This window comes from Protopterus annectens, chromosome 4.part0 (genome assembly GCF_019279795.1).
Source record: "Protopterus annectens isolate FY-2018-M chromosome 4.part0, PAN1.0, whole genome shotgun sequence".
Lineage (NCBI taxonomy): Eukaryota > Metazoa > Chordata > Ceratodontiformes > Protopteridae > Protopterus > Protopterus annectens.
The window spans coordinates 1,876,829,495-1,876,857,008 of record NC_056733.1 but is presented as its reverse complement, the minus strand read 5'-3'; the positions used below and the strand labels follow the sequence as shown (position 1 = coordinate 1,876,857,008).

Here is a 27,514-nt window from a genome sequence, read left to right as displayed (position 1 = left end):
TTGTGTAGTGCAAATCACCAGAGGTGTGTCTGCACTGAGGGGCATAGGGATATTATATGAAACAGTTCAAGGAGTATTATAAAATAGCTGTATAAATTAAAAGAAAAAGAAAACCATGACTAATTTCTACAAGAAAAAATAGCTATTTCCCTGACATTTTAGCTAGCAGCTTCCCAGTGAAGATTGAAAAAAATGAGTGTTATTTCATTCAAAAACATAATTTATGTGCATTCTTGCTGTTCTGTCCATCTACTGTCGTTTGCTGGGTTTCAGGGACACTGGAGCCTAGGCAGCCAGACACTGGGCTTGCATTGGAGCGCCTTCTGCATAGAATAACAGCCAGCTTCAGAACACACAGTATTGCACACATTTGAGCAGTAAGGAAGATATCTTGTCAGCCTACCTATGTCTTTGGGAGGTGTTTTTTAATTAAAAAAAAAAAAAAATGCTCAGAAATTTTCATTCTCCATAAACAATCATTTTTTGCAGCAGAAGAATCCTGCCATTCCCAAAGAAGCTCCATTCATTCATAGTATTTGGTTATAAATTAATAAGTGGCATATCGATGCATACAACACTGATAGTCTTTATGTAAAATAAACAGCAAGCTGAAGAAGCCAGGATAGGCTCATGCAGTTAAGTGGTACATGTGCCCCAGACAAAGCGGTGATCTGGAAACATGCATATAATTTCTCACCAAGGCAGCTAGGAAGCTGCTGAAATTCAGCCAGCCACCTATGGGGATGGATTAGAAGGGATGGGTTGGGAATTTAAAGGGAACCCGGTATGTGTGCTCACTCCATAATATCTGCCTTTTCTCTACAGGAGAATAAATGGGAGGAGCAGGTCTGCGAGCAGAAACAGAAGCTGTCACCTTGTCCAGGGATTCAGTACGGATTGTCCAGGACCTGCTAAACCTGTACATTTGTCCACTGTTTTCTTTTTCAGGAGCATTCTTGTTAACAGTTAAAATTCAGGAAATCCATATTCTTCAGTTTTTATTTGCTTAAGAGTGCTGTCCTTAACACTCACAGCATAACTCTGGAATGCCTCCTTTTTGTAGTTCATATTGGGTTACCTATATTAGTAACATTTTTAAACATGCTTTTGTAAATTCATTATTATGCCATCTGTTTCTGACTTCTGCTTGAATGTCTTTGGTAATTTATAGTTTTGTTTCAGTATACAAACACTGTAATTGCCTGGAGTGGCTGTTTAATTCAGAAGTGCTACCTTTTTACTTATTCTGTTACAGTAGCTGGCTTCATTTCAGTTTCCTTACCTGTTTGTTTCTGATTACTTCACATCATTATTCATTCATCTGTTTGAATACTGATATTGAATGCAGCTGTGGACGGAGTCTAATAAAATATTAGTAGGATATTTATTTATTTGCAGTTTGTTTGCCAGGGTAGTCAATTGGGCCACAAGGAGCCCATTTTCAATGGAGTCCTGGGGAGAAAAGCTCCAGAAAAATAGAAATGCATAGTACACATTGCACATATACATTGCATATTATCTCACAGGAATACAAAGTTAAATATCATAAGAAAAGATATTGGGACTGAGAGCAGATGTATTGATGTGGAGTATGTTGTACTGTGCTTGTTCATAAATGTATGCACACCTGAAGGTGATGGTATCATTTTTTTGTTACTAGCAGCTAAGCCTGTTGCTTGCTTTGCATATTTTTCATTGTGAGCAAGGAGAATGTACCCAAGAAACACCATTCTGCTTCCATGCTTGGAAGTTTCATCCACTATTGCAATACTTGTTTCATTTCAAGTGCATTCGAGAATCTGACTTTTACAATTGTTTTCTTGTCTCAAAAGTAATTAACCATGATTAAAGTACTAGATCTGTTGTTTTTCTCTTTGCAGACTTCCTCAGATTTCTAGTTCATATCACAAGAAAAGTGTATACACAGTGGCCTGGGGGCCAGCAATCCCTCCAGTATCACGTGGTAGGTACAGCAGTTTTCTTTGTGTTGTAGCAAGCTGTATTAATAGGGGATTTATGAGATCATATTTTGTTCAGGCATTTTAATGTACAGTATAGTGTAAGACAGCAGCATCTAGTGTATACTGAAGTTTTGTCTGTGCACAGAATATTTGTCTTTATGAGAATAATGTATCATCTGAAGAGGATGACAGGCATGTCTTGGCCACACATGGCTTTTATAGTTAGCAACTCATCCATGGTCTTTTCTAGTTTTCTAACAGAAGTTTTTTTTTCTCCCAGCAACTGCTCAACAGGTGACTAGCTCTAGTGTCACTTAGGATTGTATGAATTACAGTCCTTGCAATCCTTCCACTTCATGTTTAGACTTTTGTAGGCTCAGACTTGCAAAACACATTTTTTTTCTCCATATTTAGCACGAGACTAAGAAAGGGGGAGTAGGATGAGCAGGAGTGTGTTGGAAGGAAAGTTTGTTCTTCACATCAGTCCCTGCTGTGAATCTCACTAACACTTTCCGAGTTCTGGATTGCCTCATTGACAGGTACCTTGAATGTGACACCCTAGTGACTATATTGGAATAATCTTTTCCTCTGACATTTCTGGTCCTGTCCCCAGCACACAAGAGCATGGCTGTCATCAGCAAGTCCTCTCTGCTTCTGTACCACTGGACCTCCGCAGTATATTATATGACAGAGTAGTTTTCTAATGATGCTTAATCAGAAAAGCACAGGTATTCAAATCAGTATTTGTCAGAAGGTTTTATTTCACAATATTGTGACTTTTGGAGTTGTATTAATTAAGGGGTGCAGGGGACAAGAGCCCCTTGTATGATGAGTACAGGGACTTTACCTTTTGTATAATAAACCTTTTGAGGAGTTCCATAATTTGGACTCACCTGCTTAGATGTTACTTTTGGGTGTCCCATATCCAATCCCTAGTCATGCTCTCAGACATCACTGCAACTTTTTTGTGCCTTTTCTGGCTTCTCAAGTAATAGCAGCCATTGCTTTGAGTCAATATCTTTTTTTCAAAATGTTATATCCTCCTTAAAGTGATACCAGTCTGAAGCATGCCGCAGTAATCATAATATATGTGCATATAATGGGCTTTTTGAGTATTTTGGGTTTCTTGCCTGCATTGACTTTCTCCCTGGAAAAATTATTTGCTGTCTGATTTAGTTTGGTGACAACCTTCTGTTCTACACTGCTGTTTCGTGTCATTGATAACAGTATCTCCACTCCCAACTGAGTTCATAATCATGCAGCCATACCTCTGCAGTTAGCTGGAAGATAAGGAGTCAAAGCCATCAGATGTTAATGGCCCAACATGATTTACTAGGTGCGAATGATGTTCTATAATTAAGCTGTTGCCACTCCACCAATGTCTTTCTCCATGTAGGGGTTACTTTTAATGTTTTCCACTTCTCTCTGATATGCAGGCTTTCTCGCTCTGTTTTAAAGATTACAGGAGTCACTTCAGATCTTCCTCATCTGAGGAGTGAGGGTCAGAATTAGTAGCATATGCTCCTGCCCATTGTATTTGTGGTGGGAGTAAGTAAACCTTCATTGAAGAGAAAAACACTACCTATAGGAAGGCCTGTTCCATTGTTTATGATTTAGTGCCACTATAGGAAGGTGTGTTCCATTGTTGATGATTTAGTGCCACTTACCTAACCAGCGTAGGGCTTTTTCTTTGGGGGGGATTCTTGTGTATTTTCCTGTTGGTTGAGGACTCATATTAGTCTTCCATGAAACAGAGTAATTTAGTTTGTAGGAACTTCCACACATCATTGGTGGCTTCCTTTCAACACATGCGTAACTTCAGTCGCATCTGATTGTACTGCAGTTGTATATGGAAGAGTACATAGTGTATGCCAGATGCTGCAGCCTGCTTAAGTAATCCATTACAGACATTTTACATTATATTTGCTTGACTGCAGGAGGAGGCAATATAGCCAAGTAATGTACCCTTTTAAGTGCAAGTAACAGTATCTGTGCTTGGTGTTGATGCGCGCTACCCACTGAAGTCCAACTGAATTGTGAGGCAGCCCATTTGTTTGAGTCTGAGCAATGTTGGATTGATTGACTGATTTTACAGTTAACTGTGCAAGTGAAGTGGTCCATGAATGCAGTTAACCATGACTAAGTTCATAGGCAAGTTTCCTTAGTCAAGCAGGGATACATTGTACAATGCAGTATGTTTTTGAGAACTAAGAAAAGTGGGGATTTGGCTTAAATGAGACAAGTTAACTATCTGTTGCAGGAGCCAACGTTAAAGTCATTACAAAACAGTTACTAAAATAGGTATACTACTATAAATGGATTTGGATTACTTGCAAGTGATTGCAGCGTGGTTGAAGCACTTGGCATTGTACACCAAGTGATAAAGCATGTCCAATCAAATAACCAAAAAAAAACAGCACCCAAACGAAGCCACAGGTCACTAGTCCCTCTGAAATGCTTTATTCGATAGTACATCCAAACAGTTGAGCGTTTCATCAAAAGAATTTTGACTTCATCAGAACAATGACATTCTCAAATAACAAAATTAAATACCCCTCAAATAAATCAGATTGGACAAGTATTCAACCAATACCATAAATCAATTTAAATAAATAATTGGCCCCCTAAATGACCACAACTGAAAAAATGTTATATAAAACATGAAAATGTTATAAAAATAAAAATGTATAAATATATGAAGCATAACCTTACTGAATAATACATGTTCATGCTAAAAATTAAGTTAAAAATGTCACACAATAAATAAAGACAGGCTTAATGAGAAAATTACAGTATAAATGTATAATTTAAATATTAACTGCTTTTTCTTTTAAAGCCAGTACAATAGTAATGAAATCATTAAGACCTGGATATACATTAGCAGCTAAATGCAACTGCCACAACATTTCCTTGACATTAAGTTTATTTTTCCAATCTCCCCCCGGGATCATAAATAATTTCATCAATAATGCCACAACTGTACCCTGAATGTTTGTCACATACCTTGCTGTGCGTAAAGAGGGCATTGGTTTCCTTTTTAGTTCTAATATCATATATGTGTTCATAAATTCGTAACCTTAATGCCCTCTCAGTTTTGCCAACATAAAAATAGGTACAACTCAGGCACTTAGCAAGGTATACTATTCTTTTGGTAGCACAGTTCCCTTTCCTAAAGAAAACTTCAGTTCTAGAATAATTATCAAGCAGACTGGAAGATGTATGTGATATAAACTTGCATTGGCCACAATGGCCGCATGCTATAGTTCCCTGATTTCCATTGTCAATAAAAGAAATAGATGGATAAACCTCTAAAATGTTTTTAATATTTCTACCAACTTTGGTAGAAAAAAATAGTTTTTTCACCCAACAAATTGTAAATGTCATAATTTGCTCTAAAAATTTTCCAGTTCTTGTTTGTTTAAAATATTCTGAATCCCTTTGTAATGGGAACTATGCTGTATCATACATGCTTCTGTAAAATCACCTGTCCTACCCTTTCCAACATCTAAAGGGGTCTGTATTATCAACTTCATTTTTTACCTAATAAAGGTATATAGTTCTCCTCCCAACCATCAAAAATCTCCTGCAATATTTCTTTAACCAGACCAATAGGATAACCTTGCTCTACAAACATTGTTTGTAAAATGTCCAATTCTCTCCTCAAATCTTCCTTATGTGAGGTCATTCTGATAGCCTTTCCTTTAATGATACCTTTTTTCTGAAAAAAAAAGGATGTTGACTATTAAAGTGAAGGCAGGAATTGTAAAATGTGGGTTTATGAAATACTTTGGACCTGAAACCATCAGTGTCCTTGATAATCAAGGTGTCCAAGTAACTAATCTCAGTAGGGTCTCAATGATAGGTAAATTTGAAGAAATGGGTAGAATTGTTCAAGTATTCAATAAATGGAAATATATTTTCCATGCTCCCCTTCCGTAAAATAAAAATGTCACCCAGGAATCTGTTGTATAACAAGATATCAGACATAAAATTACTCTTGCAAACATGTTCAAGCTCCCACCCCAGCATGACAAGGTTAGCATGTACTGGGGCACAGGCCGCACCCATAGCTACCCCCCGAAACTTGTTAATAGTATTGCCCTTCAAAAACGATGTAATGTTCTAAAATAAGGGCAATCATTTCATAAATTAGTTTCACCTTGTCATCACTGAGTGTAGAGCTAGAATATAAAATTTCCTATAAATAGTTTAGGCCTTCCTCTTTGGTTATACTTGTAAATAAATCCTGCACATCGATGGTAAGAAAAATGACTTCAGGAGTCCAAAGTTTAGGTGTAAGTTTAGCTAAGAAATCCCACGAATCTTTAACTAAGTGGGAGAAGGAAGCCACTACATGTTTGACCATTCTATCAATATAAACAGCCAAATTGAGTTTTAGACCCACTACCAGCAACAATCGGCCTGAAGGGAGGGTTTTCAATGTTTTTATGCACTTCAGGTATACCGAATAGTGCAGGTATTTTTGGATGAGTATTACTCAAACACTTTTATCAATATATATTGTACTTTCTGTAACATATTCAAGAAAACTGTCAATCCTACAATATGAAATATTAATTTGATTAATAGACACTTGCAAATATGTATCTTCATTGAAAAGAATGTTCTGCATTACATTGATGTAATCCTCAGAGTTGAAAAATCACTACCCCCCCCCCTTATCTGGGGTCATAATACGTATCTTTTTATCACTCCTTCGTTAAGCAGTTCTTTCTTCTGTTCATTTAAATTATAATACAATCTTTTATTATCCACCCATAACCGGGTAGACATCATCCTTGACTGCCTTTTCAAAACCGGCAACCAAGGGATGTTAGGGGGGGTTGTAAACACTGTTTCCTAAGGGGACCAATCCTGGGGAAAGAGGTCTTAGTATCAGAGGAAGGAAATAAGATTTTAAAATTCAATTTTCTAGTGTATAAATGAATATCCAACAAGACATTTGCTATATCCTGCAACTTACTAGGAACAAATTTTGAATCCTTAAAAATAAAAAAATTAATTTCTCATCAATGACACGGTCGGCATAATTGTATACATTGAAACCTTGAAAACTATGTATAATATGATCAGGTGACTGAATTAATATTTCACCCCCCCCCTCCCTCTGTTTGTGAATGATGGACGGTGGTCCACCACCTGGTTGTGGGTGTATGACTCCATTGTGTTTGTTTGGTATTCTCTCTGAGTGTCTCACAAGCTGAAAATCCTGAGAATCAGGTATATCTATTACTTCAGTTTAAAAAAAAAAAGTGGGAATATGTTCATTATCCCCACTCTATCCTAAACTCTGTATCGGATGAAATGGGGTTGGGTTTAGGACTAAACCTTTGATTGCTATCACTAAAACGTTTGTCTACTGGATAAACAGTGTGTACTATACTGTTTAACATCTCTGTCTAGTTTCCTTTTCTTGAAATAAACAGTTACATTTTTTTTGTCAACCCTGTCAATCGTTCTGTCAAATAGCCCTTCATATTGGTCAAACAGCAAATCAGTAGTAATAATCCTATGTAAGCTAATAACTTCTTCCTGAATCTGGGTTTACATAGATTCCAAATAAAAAAACATTTTTCTCCAGCAACTCCAACCCCCATTTGTCAAACATACATGAAAAATCATTCACCATATTGTCATCCTACAGCAAACCATAGGGAAATTTGAATACACGAAGCCCTTGTGGGACAATTTTTGAGCATATACATTCCTTCAAATGAACAATGTCAATTTCAATTGTCTTTAATTTAAATATTTTTTTCTCAAATGTGAAAATAGCGTCCTTTAAACTATTAAAAGTTCCCAAACCATCTCTATTTGAGAAAGGGTCATGAAACAGATTTAGATGATTTATCTTTAAAATTATATTCCTGCAGTAGCAGGGAGTCGAAACCATGCCTTTTGAATGTAACAACTTTAGGTGAACTAGTATGTCTTTTGTTACTGTCACTAGTGTACTGTTTGCCAGAAGGCTCAAATACTTGTACTTTACACTGACAAGATGTAGAAGAAGTTCCCTTTTGACAAATAACATTATTTTTAGAAACTGAGGAGTTCACAGTGCCTGTCATGTTCTGCAAACTGGAACACTGTCTCTGAGAGTCCTCTATAACAATACTGTGCACATCCTTCCCAAAATAAATGGCTCCGTTGGTCTTCACCTCTCTGGAACCTAGAATATTAGCTGTTTTCCCTTTTGAAACTCTCGAAGAACCAAGCCCTCCTGAAGTGGCATCACAATGAACATCCATCAAGACAGTGACGTCTTGGCGTTCAGTCAGAATGTTAGGAGGAACGTCTGCTGGAGAGAATCCTGCATGTGGTAACGTAGGTTTAAAGGAACAGTCGTCTTTAGTAGAATTAATCTTAGCATTAACATGGGATAGTTCAGCAAATTTACTTGAAAAAAGCTCAGCAAGTTTACTAAGCTCACCCCTTAATTCAGCCACGTCTTTTTTCAGTTCAAAAAGCTGATCGACTTGCCCAGGTACAAAGTCTGAGGGTAAGCCAAGGGAATCCAAGGAATCCATGTGTCCTCAAACCCACGATTAGACCAAATAAAAGCAATGGTGGATGCTGTGAAGCAAGACAAATAACCAAAAAAAAAAGTGTGTATGTATATGTGTATATGTATATATGTATGTATATGTGTATATATATATATATATATATATATATATATATATATATATTTATTTGTGTGTGTATACATGTATGTGTATGTATATATGTGTGTGTATATATGTGTGTGTCTGTGTATACATGTGTGTGTGTGTGTGTGTGTGTGTGTGTGTGTATGTATGTATATATATATATATATATATATATATATATATATATATATATATATATATAAATAATATTTGGTTGAAATGTGACCATATTCTGAGGGACTCATGGGAGTTCTTGAGAAGTGCGAGACAAGGTATGTACGCAGATGCTTCATTCCTTACTATTGACATTATTGATTTATTTTCCTGTATCCCTCACAGAAAAGCTAAAATAATGTTGTAAGAAATAATTTTTGAAGACGGTAGTTAAAGCCGAGATGAATGTATGGTCATTGTACAACTAATGGACCTGGTTTTAAAGTACAACTTCTTGTACTTTAAAGGTGAATTTTTTCACCAAATTAAAAGTGTAGCCATGGGTGCAGCGTGTGCACCTACGTATGCCAATTAAATTTTAGCAAAATGGGAGGAAAAATGGGTACTAAACTCGGGATACAAACAAAAATGGTTGTTGTATAAAAGGTTCTTGGATGATATTTGCATTTTTTGGAAGACATCAAATGAGGAAATTCAAGAATTTATAAACTACTTAAACAATAGTATGGATTTCCTTAGGTTCACCCACAATGTAGATGACGCCAGGTTAAGATACTTGGACATCGAGATTTATAAAGAAAACAAGAAGTTTCATTCAAAAGTTTACAGGAAAAATACGTATTTAAGTTCCTATTTGCACTATGACCGTGCCCACCCCATTCATCAGAAAAGAAGTCTTGTGAGAGGGCAGTATATTAGGTCATCGGGAATGACATCAAAAATGGAAGACTTTGTGGTGGAAATGAATACTTTAAACCATATGTTTAAGCAAAGGTGCTACTCACATTCCTTGATGGAAGACCTAGAAAAGGAAGTTTTAGAGGGTAGAGCTGATAGATTTCAACCAATTTTAGGAAAAAGTGAAGTGGTTAATGAACAGACAAAGAAGTTAGAGGACAATTTCAGTAGTGCTTTAGTGATTGAATTTAATGGAAGCTCCAACCTTATAAGAAACGCAATGGTTAAGGAATGGAAAAGATTGTCCACTATTACAGATATGGACCGTATAAAAAATAAAAATGTTAAAATAGTTTACAAAAATGGGTGCAACCTTAAGAATTTGTTAGAAAGAAATGAAGCAGGGAACCGTAGAAACAGGAACCAAAGAAGAAAAGGAACATTTAAATGTGGGCACTGTGCTCAGATTCCATATATTATAAACAGGGAAACAGTGTTCCTTGAAAGTAGACAATTGGTTCTCCAGGGGAAAGAATACAGTAACTGTGAGGACAAAGGAATAGTATATTTGGCAAACTGTGGAATCTGTCAATCCTTCTATGTTGGGAAGACGGAACGAAAGTTGAAAAGAAGAATTTATGAGCACATGTACGAGATGCAAAACAAAAAAGAGACTAATGCGCTCTATAAACATAAGTTACAATGTGAACAGGCATATTATGAATTTTCTGTACTGGAAAAAGTGAAATATGATGTTAGGGGTGGTTTGTGGGAGGAAAGAATGGAGTACCGTGAACTTTGGTGGCAAGTTACGTTGCAAGTCAATAAGCATCCTGGACTCAAAGTATTTCCATTGCCCCCCCCCCTCCTCAAATTAAGAGCTGCGAAATTATAGATCCCAAACAGGAATCTAATGTTCTTCCTTTACTTAATTATTAAGTTATTAACTAATTTCCATGTCAGGATTGTTATCTCAGCTTGTATTTCAACAATATATTTTTCAACATAAGATGATGAACTACACTGACGTCAAGAAACAAAGAATTTTTAAAGTATTTTTATTTTGCATTTTGCTATTTTGCACGTTATTCATTTATTTATTTAACATGTAGATTTTAAACCTATTTGTATTAACATGGATAGCTGCTTATTACTGTATTGCTCTGAATTTTGTAAGCATGATTACAAGTTACTTCATATAAGTTCTGGGTTCAGAGAAATTCCTAGGAAACGTACATTCTTTATAATAGAAAATGGTAGTTCAACTTTGTTCCACAAGATGGCAATGTATTAAAAGTTGTTTTAGAAAAGGTTTTAAAGGGTTTTAGAGATTTTAAAGTTTAAATTAAAGTAATAAAAATTACTGTATCAAAGAGTTTGCAAACTTTTAGACAACTGGTATGATATTTGATATCATTAGTACTACTAGGTCAATAGCACTTTTTATGCAAGAAATAAGGCATTAAGAATGTGCCTTTAAAAGTTTTCATGACGTAATTTTCAATTATGCCTTTAAATGTTAATTGTGTGTGTATGTATATGTGTGTGTATATATATATATATATATATATATATATATATATATATATATATATATATATATATATATATAGGTTCATAGGTTCGTACTAGGCTATCTGCCCTAGGGCATTTATAAGCCTAGCCAGAGTTGTGTGTGGCTTTCACCACCCCTTAGGATGAGAATACTATGCCCTTTTAGGGTTTAGTTTACTGTGCCTCTGTCTAGTAGTGACACAGAGATGACCCCCGGGGTTATATATATATGCACACACACACTGATGTAGTTACCAGCTGACATATATTTTATATATATATATATATATATATATATATATATATATATATATATGTCAGCAAGTTGACATATATTATATATATATATATATATATATATATATATATATATATATATATATATGAGCAAGTTTTTGAAACGAAAACATACTTGCATTTGGAGCATTAGTGTGATTTCAGTGTTTTTTTCCTGTGAAGCGAATGCTTGGATTAAACTATTTTAACAGCTGAAAAGCTTTGTTCCTTGGTGTTTTTATCCTGTGGATTTCTGTGGACTACACTGTTAAATCAACAACTACAAGGCTTGACTAAATCATCCTGTCCGTAAGCTTCATTGTGTTTTCTTCCAGGCTCTTGGCATATGGTTTTTTAGTTACTTTTTTGACATGTTGCAGTTTTTGGTGATTTACTAGTTTTCTTTTGCCATGGAAGGCAATGCGAGCATGGATGGGGATGGAACTGACCAGCGCGATACTATTGGCCAAACAAGAAAGTTGATAGCCCAATTGTTCCAGCTGATCGATTTGCTCACACCCTTGAGCCAATCCTTGGTGGAAACAGTGAGCAAAGGACAAGGTAGAAGGAAACCGGATGAGGAAAATGGTAGAAGGCTAAGGTGCCGTGACAACTGTGCCTCACTGGATCCTAATGCTGGTTCCTCTAGTACACACGACGAAATGGACTTCCAACGGAGACCATTAGTTTTGAGGCCAGCTGCTACTGTGGGGCACTCCAACTCCAGTTCGGACGTACCTGTGCGAGGTGAACGGGAGACATGCCCAACCACAAGACATACTGGTCACAATAACTTCAGTCTCAGAGAATTGCTACAGGTTAGCTTTTCCTCTAATTTTAAGGACAAAAAAAGCAAACCTAAGCCAATTAATGACTCTCTTAAAAATCAGTTGGACAGATTTGAGAAACTATTGTACAAATATAAATCACTTGATGTTGAAAATAGCTATTTAAAAGAATGTATTTCAGAGAATATTGCGTCAAAGGGTTTGAGGTTATGTAAATACCCGAACAATGTTGTACCTGGCAGTACATTTCATAAAGAACTTATTGCTATTTTTAGTAAATGTGGGCTGTGTGTTTTAAAAGCTATGCTTGATGAAATTCGAGTAAAAAGTGACCCAATGAAAGAAAATTGATATTTTAAATGACATTAAAACAGACCTTATGTTCAGAATTGAGGAAGAGAGAGAGAAATATTTTAAGATCAAAAGTGGTATTGATGGTCAGTGTAGTGACTTGATTCAGAGAAAAATAAAGAAATTGGAAAGGGACTTGATAGAATACAAAAATAACACCAGTTATCCTATAACACCAGTTATCCTATACCAAAGTATAGACCTTGGTCTTGGATAAATGAACAACCCAGTCTTAGTGAAGAAGAAACACATAAACAATATCTAAGAAATGATAAAAGATTAGATTACCTGGATGAATTTAGTGACTACCCCCTGCTGAGGAGGTCAGAGAGACTGAGGACAGGAATGATTACCAACAAAACGGGTATTACACATTTTCAGGATGGAGCAAGAAGGGAGAGGGGGAGGTACTAAATGTTGTTAGTACCACCAGCCCCACATTGGAAAAAGAAAATATTATTCAGGATGTTAGTAACCCTTATAGATTTACCAAGGGTGACTTTAGTATCTACAATTTCGTAAAATCAAACTAAAGGACGAACACTTTAGCCCGTTATCCAAGGGTATTAAATTTTATACTCATGAGAAGAGGGGAGCTTACTAAGACCGTATTAGACATAAAAGCATTTCTTAGAAAAGTTAACTTGCAAGTTCTTTTAAACCATAAAATGGAAACACAATCAAAATCTAATAATCTAACAGAGGAGTATTTTCAACCCTCCATTACACCCCCAAATTAAAGGACCACTATGTGCTGCTGCGCTTTTCTCCTTTCTGAGGTTCCTTTTCCCCCTATCTTTTGAACGCAACATTGTACCATATTATTTCTGCTATCCTACAACACAATGTCGACAATTTTTTTCATTAGCTGTTCTTACAGCCTCGGTACTGTGAGCCACCTTTAAGCGTATCAGTCTTGCAGAGCTGTAGAGAACATATGGGCACTCAAACTGTTTGGTAATAACTCCCTATGTTTTGTTTCACTTTTTGCTTAGCTGCTGTTGAAGAACTGCTCATGAGCCGCATCCTTCAGTCCTTTCGCCGTGGGAATGCCCACACTATTGATTGTATATGAGCTCTTTTAATTTTTGGTTCCTGCAGCCAATAAAAATGTTATGCTGACTGACTGTGGGAACTACTCTATTCAGTGAAGTTGCTAGACACATCTGTTTTGTTGTGGGATTACTACAATACCTGCTTATCTCAAGTGTTTTCGGGTGAAGATTTTTGTTTTTACCACAGGTATGTTTACCGTAATTACAGACATCTGAGGCATTTCAGTCGGCTTGTAGCTGCTTCTTCCATTTACATTTAATATACATCTTGCATTGGTTCCCAAGAAGTTTGTTATAAACAGTCTAGCATTTTTTTCTGACTGTAAGGGTATAGGAAAAACTTCAGCAATCTAGAAGTCACCTCGTGGAAAAAAAAACATACAAGATGTGCCCACGAACTTCCCAAATGCCACCTTATAGCAGAAATTAGAAGCAAACCATCACATTTTCTCTGTCTCACTAAAATTAGCCATACCACCCCCTGTACCCATCTTCTTTGCTCGAGAATTCTTTAAAATGAAAACACGATAGTGCAGTAGTGCAATATCGGCTTGATAAATCAGTGCCGATATTGCGATTGCAGTAATGACTGAAGTGATGAAATTATTTTTATCTGCTGTTTACTAGGTTTTGTCATGCTTCTGCTGACTTTGAATTATTGATGCACAACACATCTTCACAGTTCCTTATTGATTTTAGTGCATTTGTTATTTTACTGCTGAAGTGTCTGCTTCTTTCTTGTTTTTGCAAGGGAAACTGAGTGTCTTATGCACCGGCTGTGTCAGTTCATCTTTGTTGCAGGCAATATTTTTGGTATCTTTGATTTCTGTTGCATGTTGACTTCCTTCAACCTGTGAATTAGCCTTTGCAAGCTTTTATCATGGCGTGTCAGCCAGTTGACTTTAGACGGTTAAGGCAAGATTTCATTAAGCATGGTTGGTTGAGTAAGGGAAATGCATGCAGCATTTAGCACAGTGCTATGATTAGCAGTATACTGCATTTTGATGTGTTGTTTTTTTTTATAATATCAATGCAGTGTTGACCTATTCAGTTTTGAATGTTTTGCATTTAAAATAGGCTCTACTAAGTACTGAAACCAATAGCATACAATTTTGGGCTTCAGATGGTAAAGGTCCGATAGAATGGTATTAATAAAAATAGAAAAAAAGAGACCCTTTACTGGAGAGAAGAATCTTTTGGGGTTACTGATCCTTTTTTTTTTTTTTTTTTTTATATGTATAACTTTAAAGAATCTGAAGGACAGGAAAATCTCTGAATCGTGCAGAGGGGTATGGGGACTGACAGCTAGCCAAGATGGATCAGGAAGTGGATGAGTGGGACTAGTCAACAAAGTCAAATAGGACCTCAAGGAATAGTGCTCACATTAGGTTGCCTTTTTCCATACTTGGCAGAATTTCTTCTGTAAGGGTTCACAGAATGGTCACTATACTTTGCCCCGAATTAAATCCATTCTGTTTCAAAGATATTATTGCAGGTCGGATGATAGCTGGCTGTAGATATTTTTTTCCTAGATTTTTAGCTAATAATAGCAATACAGATAAAGAGCAGAAGTGGACTGTTTTATTGCTCTTGTATGGACAGAGGCATGACTAATGCTGATTTCCACACACGGGCATATGGCTAGATGTAAATTTACTTATTCATTTTGTTTTGCTTTTCTGAAGTAAAAGGACAGGAGGTTCTGTGTGCTTGAAGGAAGAGTAGAGAATTCCTGGAGAAAATCTGTTACAAAGAGCTGTCCTTCTCGTAGGGACTATGAACCTGTTGTTGGTTTCAACAGATACAAGCATGCAAAATCTGAAGGTAATGCTGCTCAATGCTAGAAGTCTAAACCTCAAAATGCACTCTCTCGAGGCACTCCTAAAAATGGAGAACATTGATATCTGTGCAGTGACTGAGACCTGGTTCAAGGCTCCAGAGAGCACCCCTGCAATATCAGGCTACAATTCTTAACCACACTTTTCGGCCACAAAACCAAGACCGAAACACTAAAGGTGGAGGAGTGTCCATATTCACCAAGGATATTCACACCTCCAGGCTAGTTGCCCAACACAATGCATCTGAAATTCTCCAGGTGCGACTAACACTAGGTAAAACTGCAATCCAAATTGTAACTTGCTACAGATCCCCCACCATACCCCAAGATTCTCACTACACCTTCCTAAACATACTGGAAAATATTAAGATATAACCAAACACCCTAATACTAGGTGATTTCAACTACCCTGCCATTAATTGGGAAAAACTACTCTGGTACCAACTCCTTTTCCCAATGGTTCTTGGAATTCATAAATTCCAACGCCCTGGATCAACTAATCCATTGTCCCACCAGGGGCTCCAATATCCTAGACCTCGTCATTACCAACATGGGAGATAGTTGCTCCACACCAGTGGTCACCCCCTCATTGGTCAGGTCTGACCATAAGCAAATCACCCTTGACATCCACATCCCACCCCCACCCCCCCAGTAAGGAAACCTCCTTAAAAAACTTCACCAAAGCCAACTTCATGCTACTGAAGTCAGAAGTGACAAACTTCACAATACCCACGCAGATGGGTTCTGGAAGTTCGTCTGCAGAATCCTACACTAAGGCACTGTTCGAGCGCATCCACTCGTGCATGAATCGTGCCATCCCAAATAGAACCAAGATGCTATTCTCCAAAAAAAAAAGGAAGCCAATCTGGTGGTCCCCTGCTATAAACAAACTATACAACAGAAAGAAGAAACTGTTGCAGAAAAGAGGAAAATCCCAGGATGCAAAAAACTCCCTCACCAGCCTCAGTAAGAAGCTGAGATCCCACATAAAATCCTCAAAAGCTAATTACAAAAATAAAATTGCCAAAGATTCCAAAGACAACCACAAGGCATTCTATAGTTATGTCAAGAATCTAAATGGCAATGCTCAGATCTTCTCTGAGCTACAACAGAATGGCATTAAATATACTGATCCCAAGGACATTGCCAATATCCTGGCAGATCGATTTAGTGCCAACTTCACTCCCCTCTCACCCCCTAAAGGGCCCATCTCAATACCAAAAGATTGCCAAATTCCGATAATCACAGCCACACAGGTAGAAACAGCACTCTCCAAAGCTAAGAGTACAGTATCCATGGGACCAGATGATGACATCCCAGGCTGTGTACTACATGAACTACAAAATGATGAACTGGCACCCCACCTAAGTGTCATGTTTAATCATAGCCTCACTTCAGGCTTCGTGCCCACCGAGTGGCGGACAGCTACAGTTATCCCGCTCAACAAGGGAGGATCCACCGTGGATCCTGGGAACTACCGTCCCATCAGTCTGACCAGCCTGATCTGCAAGGGCATGGAACGCATTATCATGGAACTTGTAAACAAAGACATTGGCAACCTCCAGACACTGGACCCCACCCAGTTTGGGTTTGTGAAGGGCCGATCTTGTCTCCTGAATCTGATTGACTTCTTCGAATCGGTCTCCAGAGCTGTGGACGAGGGTAAGGAGGTCCACACAGCCTATCTGGACCTTGCCAAGGCCTTCGACACCATCCCCCACTCTGGAATCATAGATAAACTTACTAAGCTGGGCATAAATCCCTACGTCACTCGATGGGTTGCCAACTGGCTTACTGACAGAACACAGACTGTAAAAGTAGCCGACTCCAAATCCAGCTCCAGACAAGTGGAGTACCTCAGGGTTCAGTCCTGGGACCACTCTTGTTTGGCATCCACTTCTCTGAAGTACAGGCCAACACTAAGGGACTCTGGCTAACAAAGTTTGCAGATGACTGCAAACTGGGAGCCATTATTGAATCCCCAAATGATGTGGATATTCTACAAAAGGGCCTTACAGAAACAGATGCCTGATGCCAGAGCCATGGGCTCAAGCTTAATGCCAAGAAATGTAAAGTCATCCCCTTTGGAAAAAAACATGTGCCCATGAACTACCACATAGGTGGCAGGACACTAAACATCGAAAGCGTGATGAGAAACTTAGGGACACAAGTAGACAGTGGTCTCACTTTCGATAACCACATCGCCACAACAGTCAGGAAATCCTTCTATGTGGCACACCTCATCACACTTTCGATAACCACATCGCCACAACAGTCAGGAAATCCTTCTACGTGGCACACCTCATCACGAAGGGCTTTTCATCCAGAAAAAAGGAGGTCATTGTCCCACTGTACTCATCCCTCATTAGACCCATTATAGAGTATAATGCCCCATTTGGTATGTACCTCACAAGACATCTGCAACAGCTGGAAAGGCCACAGAAATACCTCACTAAAAGAATCACAGGCCTAAAGCAGATGCCATATTTATTTATTTTTTATTTTACATTTGTTAACCGGGGGTGTCTGAGCCAAAAAGGTCCTTTTTCAGCAGAGTCCCGGGGAGAAAAGCTCCACAAAGAAAAATTACAGAGACATTTAGTTATTTAGACATGATCAGTATACACACAAATTACAGGTGACATGTTTTTACAGTGGTATGCGGCACATAAACAGTTACAGTGGAGAGAACAAAAAAATATTAATTTTAAAAATAAAGGTAATTAATAGATTTGTGGTGTACAGCTGAAATTTGGAACATGGGTAGAATACATACATAGTACACAGGTACAGTACATACATTGTAGATTGGCCAGTGTTTGTGAGTAAGCTTGAAAACTATTATCAAGTGCTCTAGATTTTGTATGTATGTGTTATCTGCTTTCATTAGCCTGGGGAGCAATCATGGCACTGATTGCTGACCATCTAAAGAAACTCTAGCTATACTCTGTGGCGTATTGTCTACTCAGAGGCGATCTCTGCTTAACATACAAGGCCATGTCAAACCCTGAGCTGTTGGACATGCCCCACTTAAAGAAATTCCAATCCCTCAGAGCCACACGCTCCAGGGATCTAAACCTTATCACAATGAACAAAACATGCTGGAGGGTTGGTTCCTGACCCAGTGACTCCCCATACTCTGGAATAGACTGCCCATACATGTCAAGCATAGCACCTCATTGGCCATCTTCAAAAGGAACCTTGACAATTGGATGGGAGATAGGAAATTCACCCCGGGGATCATGTCAGTCGTCCTGCTAGACAGGGGCCCAGAGAAGTAAATATTGTGAGAAAATTTCCAGGGAATTGTTATGGCTAGGCTTGCATAGGCCTTGGGTCCGATAGCCTAGTACCAACCTATGAACCTATAAAACTGAATTGTATCTTGTAAAGGTCTTGATAATACATTCAACACCACCCCACACTTAGGCATCAAACATAAACTCTTCCACAAAAAAGTTAATCCCTGTGCAGTTGACTTACAAAGAGAACTCATTAAGTTAGCATGAGCTGCTGTATCTCCTGCAAATGTTTTGTGTAGCAAATGCTCATGAGTGTTTGTGGTATAAAATTTGAAAGCAGTGTTAGTAGCACAACAGGGGGCGTGCTTGCTTTTGATGCAAAAGGTTGAGGGTTTTACTGCCACACCATGTAGATGGATTGCTGATACTGTGTTGTACTTTAAGGGGGGAGGGTTCTGCAGCCCTGAGCGTGTCCTCCTTTGGACGAGATGCGTAGGGACTATGAACCTGTTGTTGGTTTCATAGGATCATATGAAGTTAAGCTACTGTCCATGAGGCCTTTCCAAGCCTAGCCAAAGTTTTGGGCCCATATTTGCCATCCATTCCCTATTACAACAGTATCAGTTTACCAACTTTTTAATGTAACATAGGCAATGTATTCTTCAAGAGCAGCAGGCACTGAATTTGTAGATGAAATAGTGAAATATAAAGTTTTCTAGCAGCAACCTCAGCATTAGTTATAGACCTCTTTAATGTGGAATTATTCAGATGACTTTCACTTCTGCAGAGATAATGCATATTGACTGATATTGGTGGAGTTTTTTTTATTTAGGCTGCTGACGTTGAGCAGTAACACCTTGAGGATCAGTTTAGCTGATTTTGCTATGATAGTAGTGTTGTCAATTTGGCACTGCCTTAAAAATACACTGGATAAAGTTTTAGGCAGTAATCAAAAGCCTATAGGGGAAAGATGCAGACCATCCATGTCCTCCCAAGCTGACAAATATTGAATCCACTTAGAGTTAACACCAGAAAGTCAGCCAGTTAAAGCAATAATTTTTGGCTCATATTGTGGTGTCATCATCAGTGATGGTAATATGCTGTCAATGCTAGCCACGTACTAGCCTGAAAGCTCCAAAATGTCTCTCTTCATATAGTCCAGGGATGTACATCTCCAGTCATTTACACCTAAATGGATAATGACTGAACCATACTGGTACCTGTAGTGTAATGTCTTGAGTGTGTATGTGATCTGGCGGATCCTCGCTCAAGATGAGTAACAATTAACTTCTTGTTCACCCTTGGCATCAGTGTATCTGGGAAGTGCATTTTCTTGTCTTAAGGGCTTATTGTTTGGGGCTCCACTGAGAGTGACAATATGTGTGGTGTTAGGCGTTTTTTTTCTAACTACCTTTGGGCTTGCTGAGGCATAGTTTTGACAGCAGGTGTTGTAGGTGATCTTTGTTTGGAAAAATTGCTTTTAAGTGCTTCAGCATATGTTAGTTTGTATGTGTGCTGTGTTGTGTGTGTGGTTTTGAAAAACTGATATGGGCTTGTATGCAAGAGTTTAGACTCCATTGTCATTGGTAAGTAAGCCTATCACATACAGTGTCCGCTTCTTTTTAAGTGGCTGTTGAGTCAATTACTATATTGTGTCAAGATGCCCATATTTGCCAAGCTGGCTACAGAGAAGTTATGAAACTGCATAACCATACTGTCCAGTCCTTTGGTGAGCTGCGGGGGTTGGTGTATCGGGGTTATTGCTTTGTTGGTGCAGTGATAAAGATGCTTTATTGGTGCAAATTATGCAAAACAGTACTAAATATTTGTAACTGTAATGTTTACACGACACTGAATTCAACTTAATCTGTGCGTACTGCCACTCAACACTTGTCAGCATACAAGTTATTTGCTGTATTTTGCTGCTTTACAGGGTACAGTTTTATGGGCCATTCTACAGGGAAAATTTACTTTCTAGGTTTTACTGCTAACTCATGCAAACACGCAAATTTTAAAAAGCAGCATATAAAAAGAAACCTAACTAATTAGTTCTCTGGCCAGTAAATACTACACTACAAGTCCTTTTGTGGATTTCTCAACTCATATAGACCAGGCAAACACCTCTTGCCACACGAACAATAAAGCAAGTCCTCCTAATGTAAAAACAAAGTAAAAAAGACACGCAAATACTATGCTGTACAGCAGTTAAACAACTAGCTGGAAATCATGCGCTGAAGACCATTTCAAGACAGTCTTATAACAGTAAGAGAAAGAGGAATTTTTTTATTTTTTTTACAAAACAATATGGTGAAATGCACGCATAAACATAGGAAACAATAGCAGTTACTCAGAATAACTTAAGCAAGTGCGATTTAACAATCAGTAGTACTTAACTAATGCCTGGATGGCACTGGAGGCAAGTAAAACACTTCTGGAACACAAGCTATGACTCCAAGCTTTGTCGACCTCTAGGTAAATGAGCCAGTGACAATATGCCTTAAGAGGTTTGCTCAAGAGCAATGTTGGTTTGCAGGGTGGGCACTCAGTGTCATGGATCTGTGGAAAACCATGGATGGGAAGAGTACATAAATAGCTTATATAACTGACAATAGCAGCGAAAGATGAGAGTGAAGGACTTTGGAAATTAGATTACCATAAGGGCTGGAGGCCAGACAGTCTTATAAAACCACCACACCAAAATTCTGGGAGGTTTGGGAAAAAATTTCAATCAAGCTAGCTATGGAGGCTTCCAGTCAAGTAAAGACAATATTGGAGTTCTTTTAGAAACTTTAGTGTAATATGTTAGTGAGGGGATGAGGCAGTCACAGAATGCAACTTTAAGCACGTAAAGGATAAGCAGAATATAACACTGAGGCACAAACTGGAGCAGAGGCAATTCTCTCACTGTTGAACTTTTACTACCCTCAGCAGGAGTGAGTATTATTTTTGTACTAGTTCTGTTAAGTTAACTTGAAAACGTAGTGTTTGATCTAGCTATATGCCTAGGTATTTAAATGGAGTGATGGTTTTGATGGGGAAGTTGTTAAAGATTTTTGCCTATTTCTGTTGGATGCTGAAAATCATAGACTGAGCATCCACTCATTCATATTACTCTTGAATAGAGTAAGAGACATACTTTGCCTTATATGGAGAGGAAGAGAATTCCAGATAAGCGGTATTTTGTTTAAAATATAACTAGCCCTCCAACATGTTCCATTTCATTTGAAGAAGAGAGTAAAATCTCAAGTGAATGGTTCTGCAGATGTGTAAGATGTGAAAGGACTGGGTCGTTAGAGGCTCTGTAAGTGAGACAGATTACCCCTCAATCATCTGGAAGATACCAATAAGAGGTACAGGTCTTTGAGACTATCAGTGCAGCTTTTGTGATTTAGGCTGTTGATTTTCTTAGTGAGAATGCATGGTAGTTGTTTCAGTTGTGTCAGATGTTTGGACAAGTACATACCAAAGGGATCATTATACCTCATAACTGACCTAATGAATGCAGTATACAATGGAATGATCACTCCCCTGGACATGGATGCCATACCCTTACTAATCTAGCCAATGAAAAAGGACAACCTTACAGCACTGGATACTTAGTGATTGACACACCTCTCATCTGCATAGGTTCCCAGGTCCCTTAGTAGTGTGTCAGTTTTCAGGGTTGTGTTGTCAATACCATAGTTGCATTGGTCATCATGAAGAATACCGTTTTACATTTATTGGTGGTTAGTTTTAGGCCATGGCTCTGACTCAAGCTGTTTGTGAAAAGTCTTGTAGAAGGATGTTGGTATCTTCTGAAAGTTTGTGATGGCACCAAATGTACATCTGTCTGCAAATTTGGACAGCCACCAGACCTTAACATTAACTTTTGACCTCCTTGAAGTGGATGCCAAAGAACAGTGGCCCAAGGAGTGAACAATTAGGAAGACAACTAGTGACAGGTCAGATGGAGGAGGTAGATCCACCGACCTTAACTTCATGGGTAATTATGAGCCAGTTTGTTAGCCCACAAGTTATTTACACGTGTGTGTGTGTGTGTGTGTGTGTGTGTGTGTGTGTGTGTGTGTGTGTGTGTATATATATATATATATATATATATATATATATATATATATATATATATGAATTTATCAATTATGTCCAAGTGGGGGATGTTGTCAAACACCTTTGTGAGGTCTAGATGGTGTGCACAGATTTGTCATCCTTCATTGCAACCCTTTCTGAGAAGATGACCGTATTAAGTAGGCATGATCTGTCTTCAACAAAACCAAAATAGTTTGGATCTAGGTTTTTTAGGCCATCCATATCAGTCATTATCAATTCCATAATGACTGTTTCTATAGCTTTATAGATGAGGCTAGTCAGGCTTATAGATCTAGGTCAATTGATACCCTACCTTTGTGCAGGAGAATGTTTGTTACAGTCGTCCGCATGTCTGATACAAACCATGAGTAAAAGCTGATACTTAAGAGTCGCTCTGAAGGGGGGGGGGGGTTTGACTGGTCCTGTTTCTGGCTGGTGAGTAAGCATCCTGGTATGTTATCAGGCCCCACCAAAGCAGTGTTCTTGGCCATGGACAGTGCCTTGAGGACTTTTTTCTGGTAGATTTAAGGGAAGGAGTGTGTGGCGGCTGGGGTGTGATCTGGGGAGGTGATGTTAGAACCAAATGTATCCTGTGCACTTCTTAGGGCTAAACATTTGTTTTCTGAAAGCATACAAGCTGTTTATCACATCTGTGAGGGGAAAAACAGATGAGAAAAGAACAGACAGCAATCATTGTAAGTGGGAGCACAAGCAGTAACATGTGCCTAAGCATGGGTAATCCTAAATTTAGATTAGGGTATGGATTTGGGAAATTGTTCCTGTCTGGAGGGTTAAACTTCATCTGTTAAAATTTACATAGTTTTGTACGTTTGTTCTAAGTTAACTGGGGATGGTGGTGTTTTGAAAACGTGTTTAGTTTTGTTGTCAGAGAATTTTCAGTAAAGTAAAAATTCTGTTTTTTTTTAAATAAACATCTTTATTAAATTATCACAAAAGCTATAGACAAACTTACATTTACATAAATGACAAACAACATTGACACCCATGCCACTCAACTATACATGTTTTGCAGAATGGCCAGATTTTTGCCTCATATTTTTTAGGCCCATTTTCAATAAAATTGTGATTTTCTATCAGTTCAGTGGCAAATCAGTGAAGACTTCAGTTTGTAAATAATGACAGACATTTGTGTTTGAGAACGTCATACCCTTTAGAAATGTAATGCTGATGCAAAACCTCTTATTCTGGCTACTTTCTAAGTTTGTAAAAGAAATATTTAAAAATTGTCCATATTTTCAGTCTTTGTCCCCCATTATTTGTGTCTTTGTCCAGCTTTCTTGCAATAAGAGGTTACAAGGTATGTTAATAACATTTTAGTTGCAAGCATTATGCATCACAGATACCATTGAAACAACTGTAGCTGCAAACATTATACACCACTTATCTATTCAGTCGTCAGTTAAACATTATATGGCTCATTCAAATCCTGCCTTTTAAACCTCATTCCTTCTTTGCATATATTGTTCCAACAATTCCCATTTCTTACTATGTAGTTTGCTCCTTCCCTTTTCTAAAGATCCCAATTACAGTTGTTTGATCTCTGTTACTATTTTCACTACTTCTAGTAAAACTGGTTTAGACTTTTTCTAGTTATTTTTTGGCAGCCACCATAATTACACTCAACAAGGCTTTACTACGTCTAGATAGTTCCAATTCTGTATCATAGCTTAAAAAAAAATCATCTCCCCAGTCAGTCCAGCATCCCCAACAGAGTGGTCTACAGGGAATCGTTAGTCTCCCAAATCATTTACACACTCTAAGAATATGTTCATAACCACCTCCTCCTTCCTCATCACACCTCCAGAATTTGCTGTCCACCTGAGAAAAAATTCTTTGTAGTCCACTAGGGGTATAGACATTCCTATTGAAAAACTTCCAGGCAAAGATCCTAAAAGTTCTAGACTTTGTTGCATTTTTGGTAGATATACTTATATACCCCTGTTGTCTCTTTGTGAATTACTTATCCAGTCTGTCTTCCCAATTCTTTCTGCGCTCTTCTGATTGATTCTTATAGTTATCATGCAATAATTTATATGCTCTACTAATTATTCCTTTTTAATGGTATCTTCTGTTGTAGATTCTATTAAAAACTCTACCAGTGCTGGTATTTTGTTTAGGACCCCAACTCCCCCATTTCTTTCTCTTTGCTTGTACTCTGATGTCAGTCCTTGATAGGAAAGGCAATCTCTAAAGTGGAATCCAAATAAATTCTTGTCATCTTCCCTATTGCTGTTTTTTCCTTTCTAGTTATTTGCTCCGTAGTAATAACACCTATTTTAAGTAATACCCATTTTCAGTGTGGGCCTGGGGAGAAAAGCTCCATTTCCTTACACTGCATTATAATAAGTTCCAGTTAAAGAGTAGTTACATTTCTATTTACAGTTGTACACAAAACAGTAGCTGCATTTATACAGTCTAATATTTTTACAGAGGTGGAAGTTACTGAAGAGAAAGCTCACATGCAACTTACTGGACTGTACAGGCAGCAGTTATGTATAAAAATTGTTTTGTCATTTCAGTGAGAGGTTCAGAGTATGTACTTGGAGAGCAGCATAGTATGGTGAACACAGAGTCTTAACCTTGTGATGAGCATGTGCAGGACCAGGACTGGTTTAAGATGTTTAAGCAGAGATTTAAAGCTATTTAGTTTTTTGCAGAGTTTTGTTTGTGTGAGGGTAATATTCCATGGTTTAGCAAAGTATTGGGAGTACAGCGACTCTCTTGCAACATTATTTGACTTATTTTTAAATAATAAGAATTTATCACTAGAGCAGAGGTCCCTTGCTGGACAGTACACCAGTAATAAGTTTACTAGTGCAGGGCATTTTTCTTGATGATGAATGAGTTTGTGTGCTGCAGGTAGTTGTGAGTATGTTAGGTAGTTGTGTGCAGTTCAAGCCAGTTTAATTACTTTAAGCTTTGACAAAGGTGGGTCCTATGAGGACGATTGGTGGCAAATTCTGCTAGTTTAGTGTAGCAGGAGGCATTTCTATGCAAATTCATCGCATCAGAAGACCAGCTCCTTTATAATTGTAAAGCATCAACTTCAATTGATTAGATCATAATATACTAGTGCATGGGAGGTGTGTTGGTTTTGAACCCCACAAAACAATATGTTGGAGTGTTTACTGCTGTTCAGACAAGACTCTCTTATCTGAGTAATTGTCAAATATTTTGGTATATCTCAAAGGTCACTCCATAATTCTTAGCTAGTAGAAGCTCATCACATGGTTTGTTTTCTTTTAATATAAATGTATCTTTGCCTATATCTTAAGTGATAATTCAGTGAGGTGTTTGCCACCACAGCAGGCTGGGAATTAGTTTATTAAGTCTGGCTCAGGGTCTTGTATAAGCTATTGACCTTTCTTATTGTGTGGTTTCTGGTAAACGAAAAAGTGACTCCTCTTTTCCTGAAGAGATTCAAGAAATTAAATCCAGAGAGGAATGTGATGGAACAGATGCATTCTTCCCCTCAGATTTCTGATGTAGATTCACTGGAGAGCATGTTTCCTGAATCTCCTAGGCTATTTCCAGAATGTGTAAGTGTATTCAGTGGGAGTACACTGAGGTTTCTCAGTCCCCCAGAAAATACTATCAGCTGTTGCAGAAGGAATTTCCCAAACCTTTACCCATTTCCCCAGTTCTGTCAGCTCCAGAGGAAGTGTGTCACTGTCTGCAATTTTAAAGATCCTCAGCCTGCTGCAATTAAGCAAGGAAAACCAAGTGTATAAAGTTACTCAATTTTTTACATTTTATACACTTGTCCCAAACATGACCCAGCAGCTATAGCTTTAGTTAATCCAGCTGCTGCCAAACATTTTAATTCTAATCCTTCCCTTCTCCCATGGATGATAAAACAATGTTTACATTTGGGGAAACCGTGTTTGCTTGTGCAACTGTAATTTTTAGGATTTTGAGCTGTCAGGCTCATATGTTAAAGTTTATTGTGTTTAACTGTGAAAATACGAGGACTGTTTTAGCTAGTTCCTCCCTGTGAGAGAAAATCAGCTGTGTGTGGTTTGGTTTCTTTTATTTTTTAGGTCACTAGTCATTTAAAGTGTGTTTATGACTGTAGATACTACATCCAGTCAGGTTGCCACTGATACCATGTTGCTTCTAGACGATGTAAAAATGAGCTTTTAAATATACCTTTGGATAGAGATTTTGGTACCATTGCTGCAAAGGTCATCAAAAATATGATGAGAGGGTTGGGCTGATGTACCAGGAATCTTTCAAAATTTGTTTATCCCTCCCTGTCTAAATGTTCCAAAGGTTCTTTTGCTCGCTTGTCCAGATGCATCAAGAAATAAAACAACAAAACAGTCTCAGCAATATGCTGGTAAGCAGACATTAAAAACAATGGTAGTGAGTTTCCTCAAAAGAAAGCGGGGACCCCCCCCCAAAGAAATGACAGTCAAAAAGGCCAGAATGAGTATGTAAGGGCCTTGTCCTACCCTGGCAGCCTGTTATCCCCTCCAGAAAGTCATATTCTCCATTTCTGTCTCTTTGGCAACCGGTTGTTTCAGACAAATCAGTTCTGAGACTGATTCAGTGAGAAGAGATCGCTCCTTTACAGGGAATTATTCCACATCCCCAGAGTAAACTCCTCTGATTCCTCCTAGCCTACAGCACATGCTTTATTTGGAGGGGGTAACAGAAATAGTTTTTTTTCCCCAGTGGGGACGAGGTTTTCATTTAAGAATGTTTGATGCAAAAAAAGAAAAGGCCTGGAGATCAGTTATGGACCTTTTTTGTAAAGCAGTCTGTGATGGTGTCCAAGTTCAAGATAGTTTCACAACAAAATCTCTTACCCCTTCTTC

The 27,514-nt window shown here is 38.0% G+C and overlaps 1 protein-coding gene across 3 annotated transcripts in view; it reads left to right on the top strand.

The window, feature by feature from the left end:
- GEMIN5 (gem nuclear organelle associated protein 5) overlaps positions 1-27,514 on the top strand; it is a 1,677,795-nt gene that overhangs the window by 218,390 nt on the left and 1,431,891 nt on the right. For all 3 annotated transcript variants that reach the window (XM_044069545.1, XM_044069544.1, XM_044069546.1), the window contains one exon: positions 1,881-1,963. In XM_044069545.1, coding sequence (XP_043925480.1) covers positions 1,881-1,963 — 83 coding nt within the window. The remainder of the gene's footprint in view (positions 1-1,880; positions 1,964-27,514) is intronic.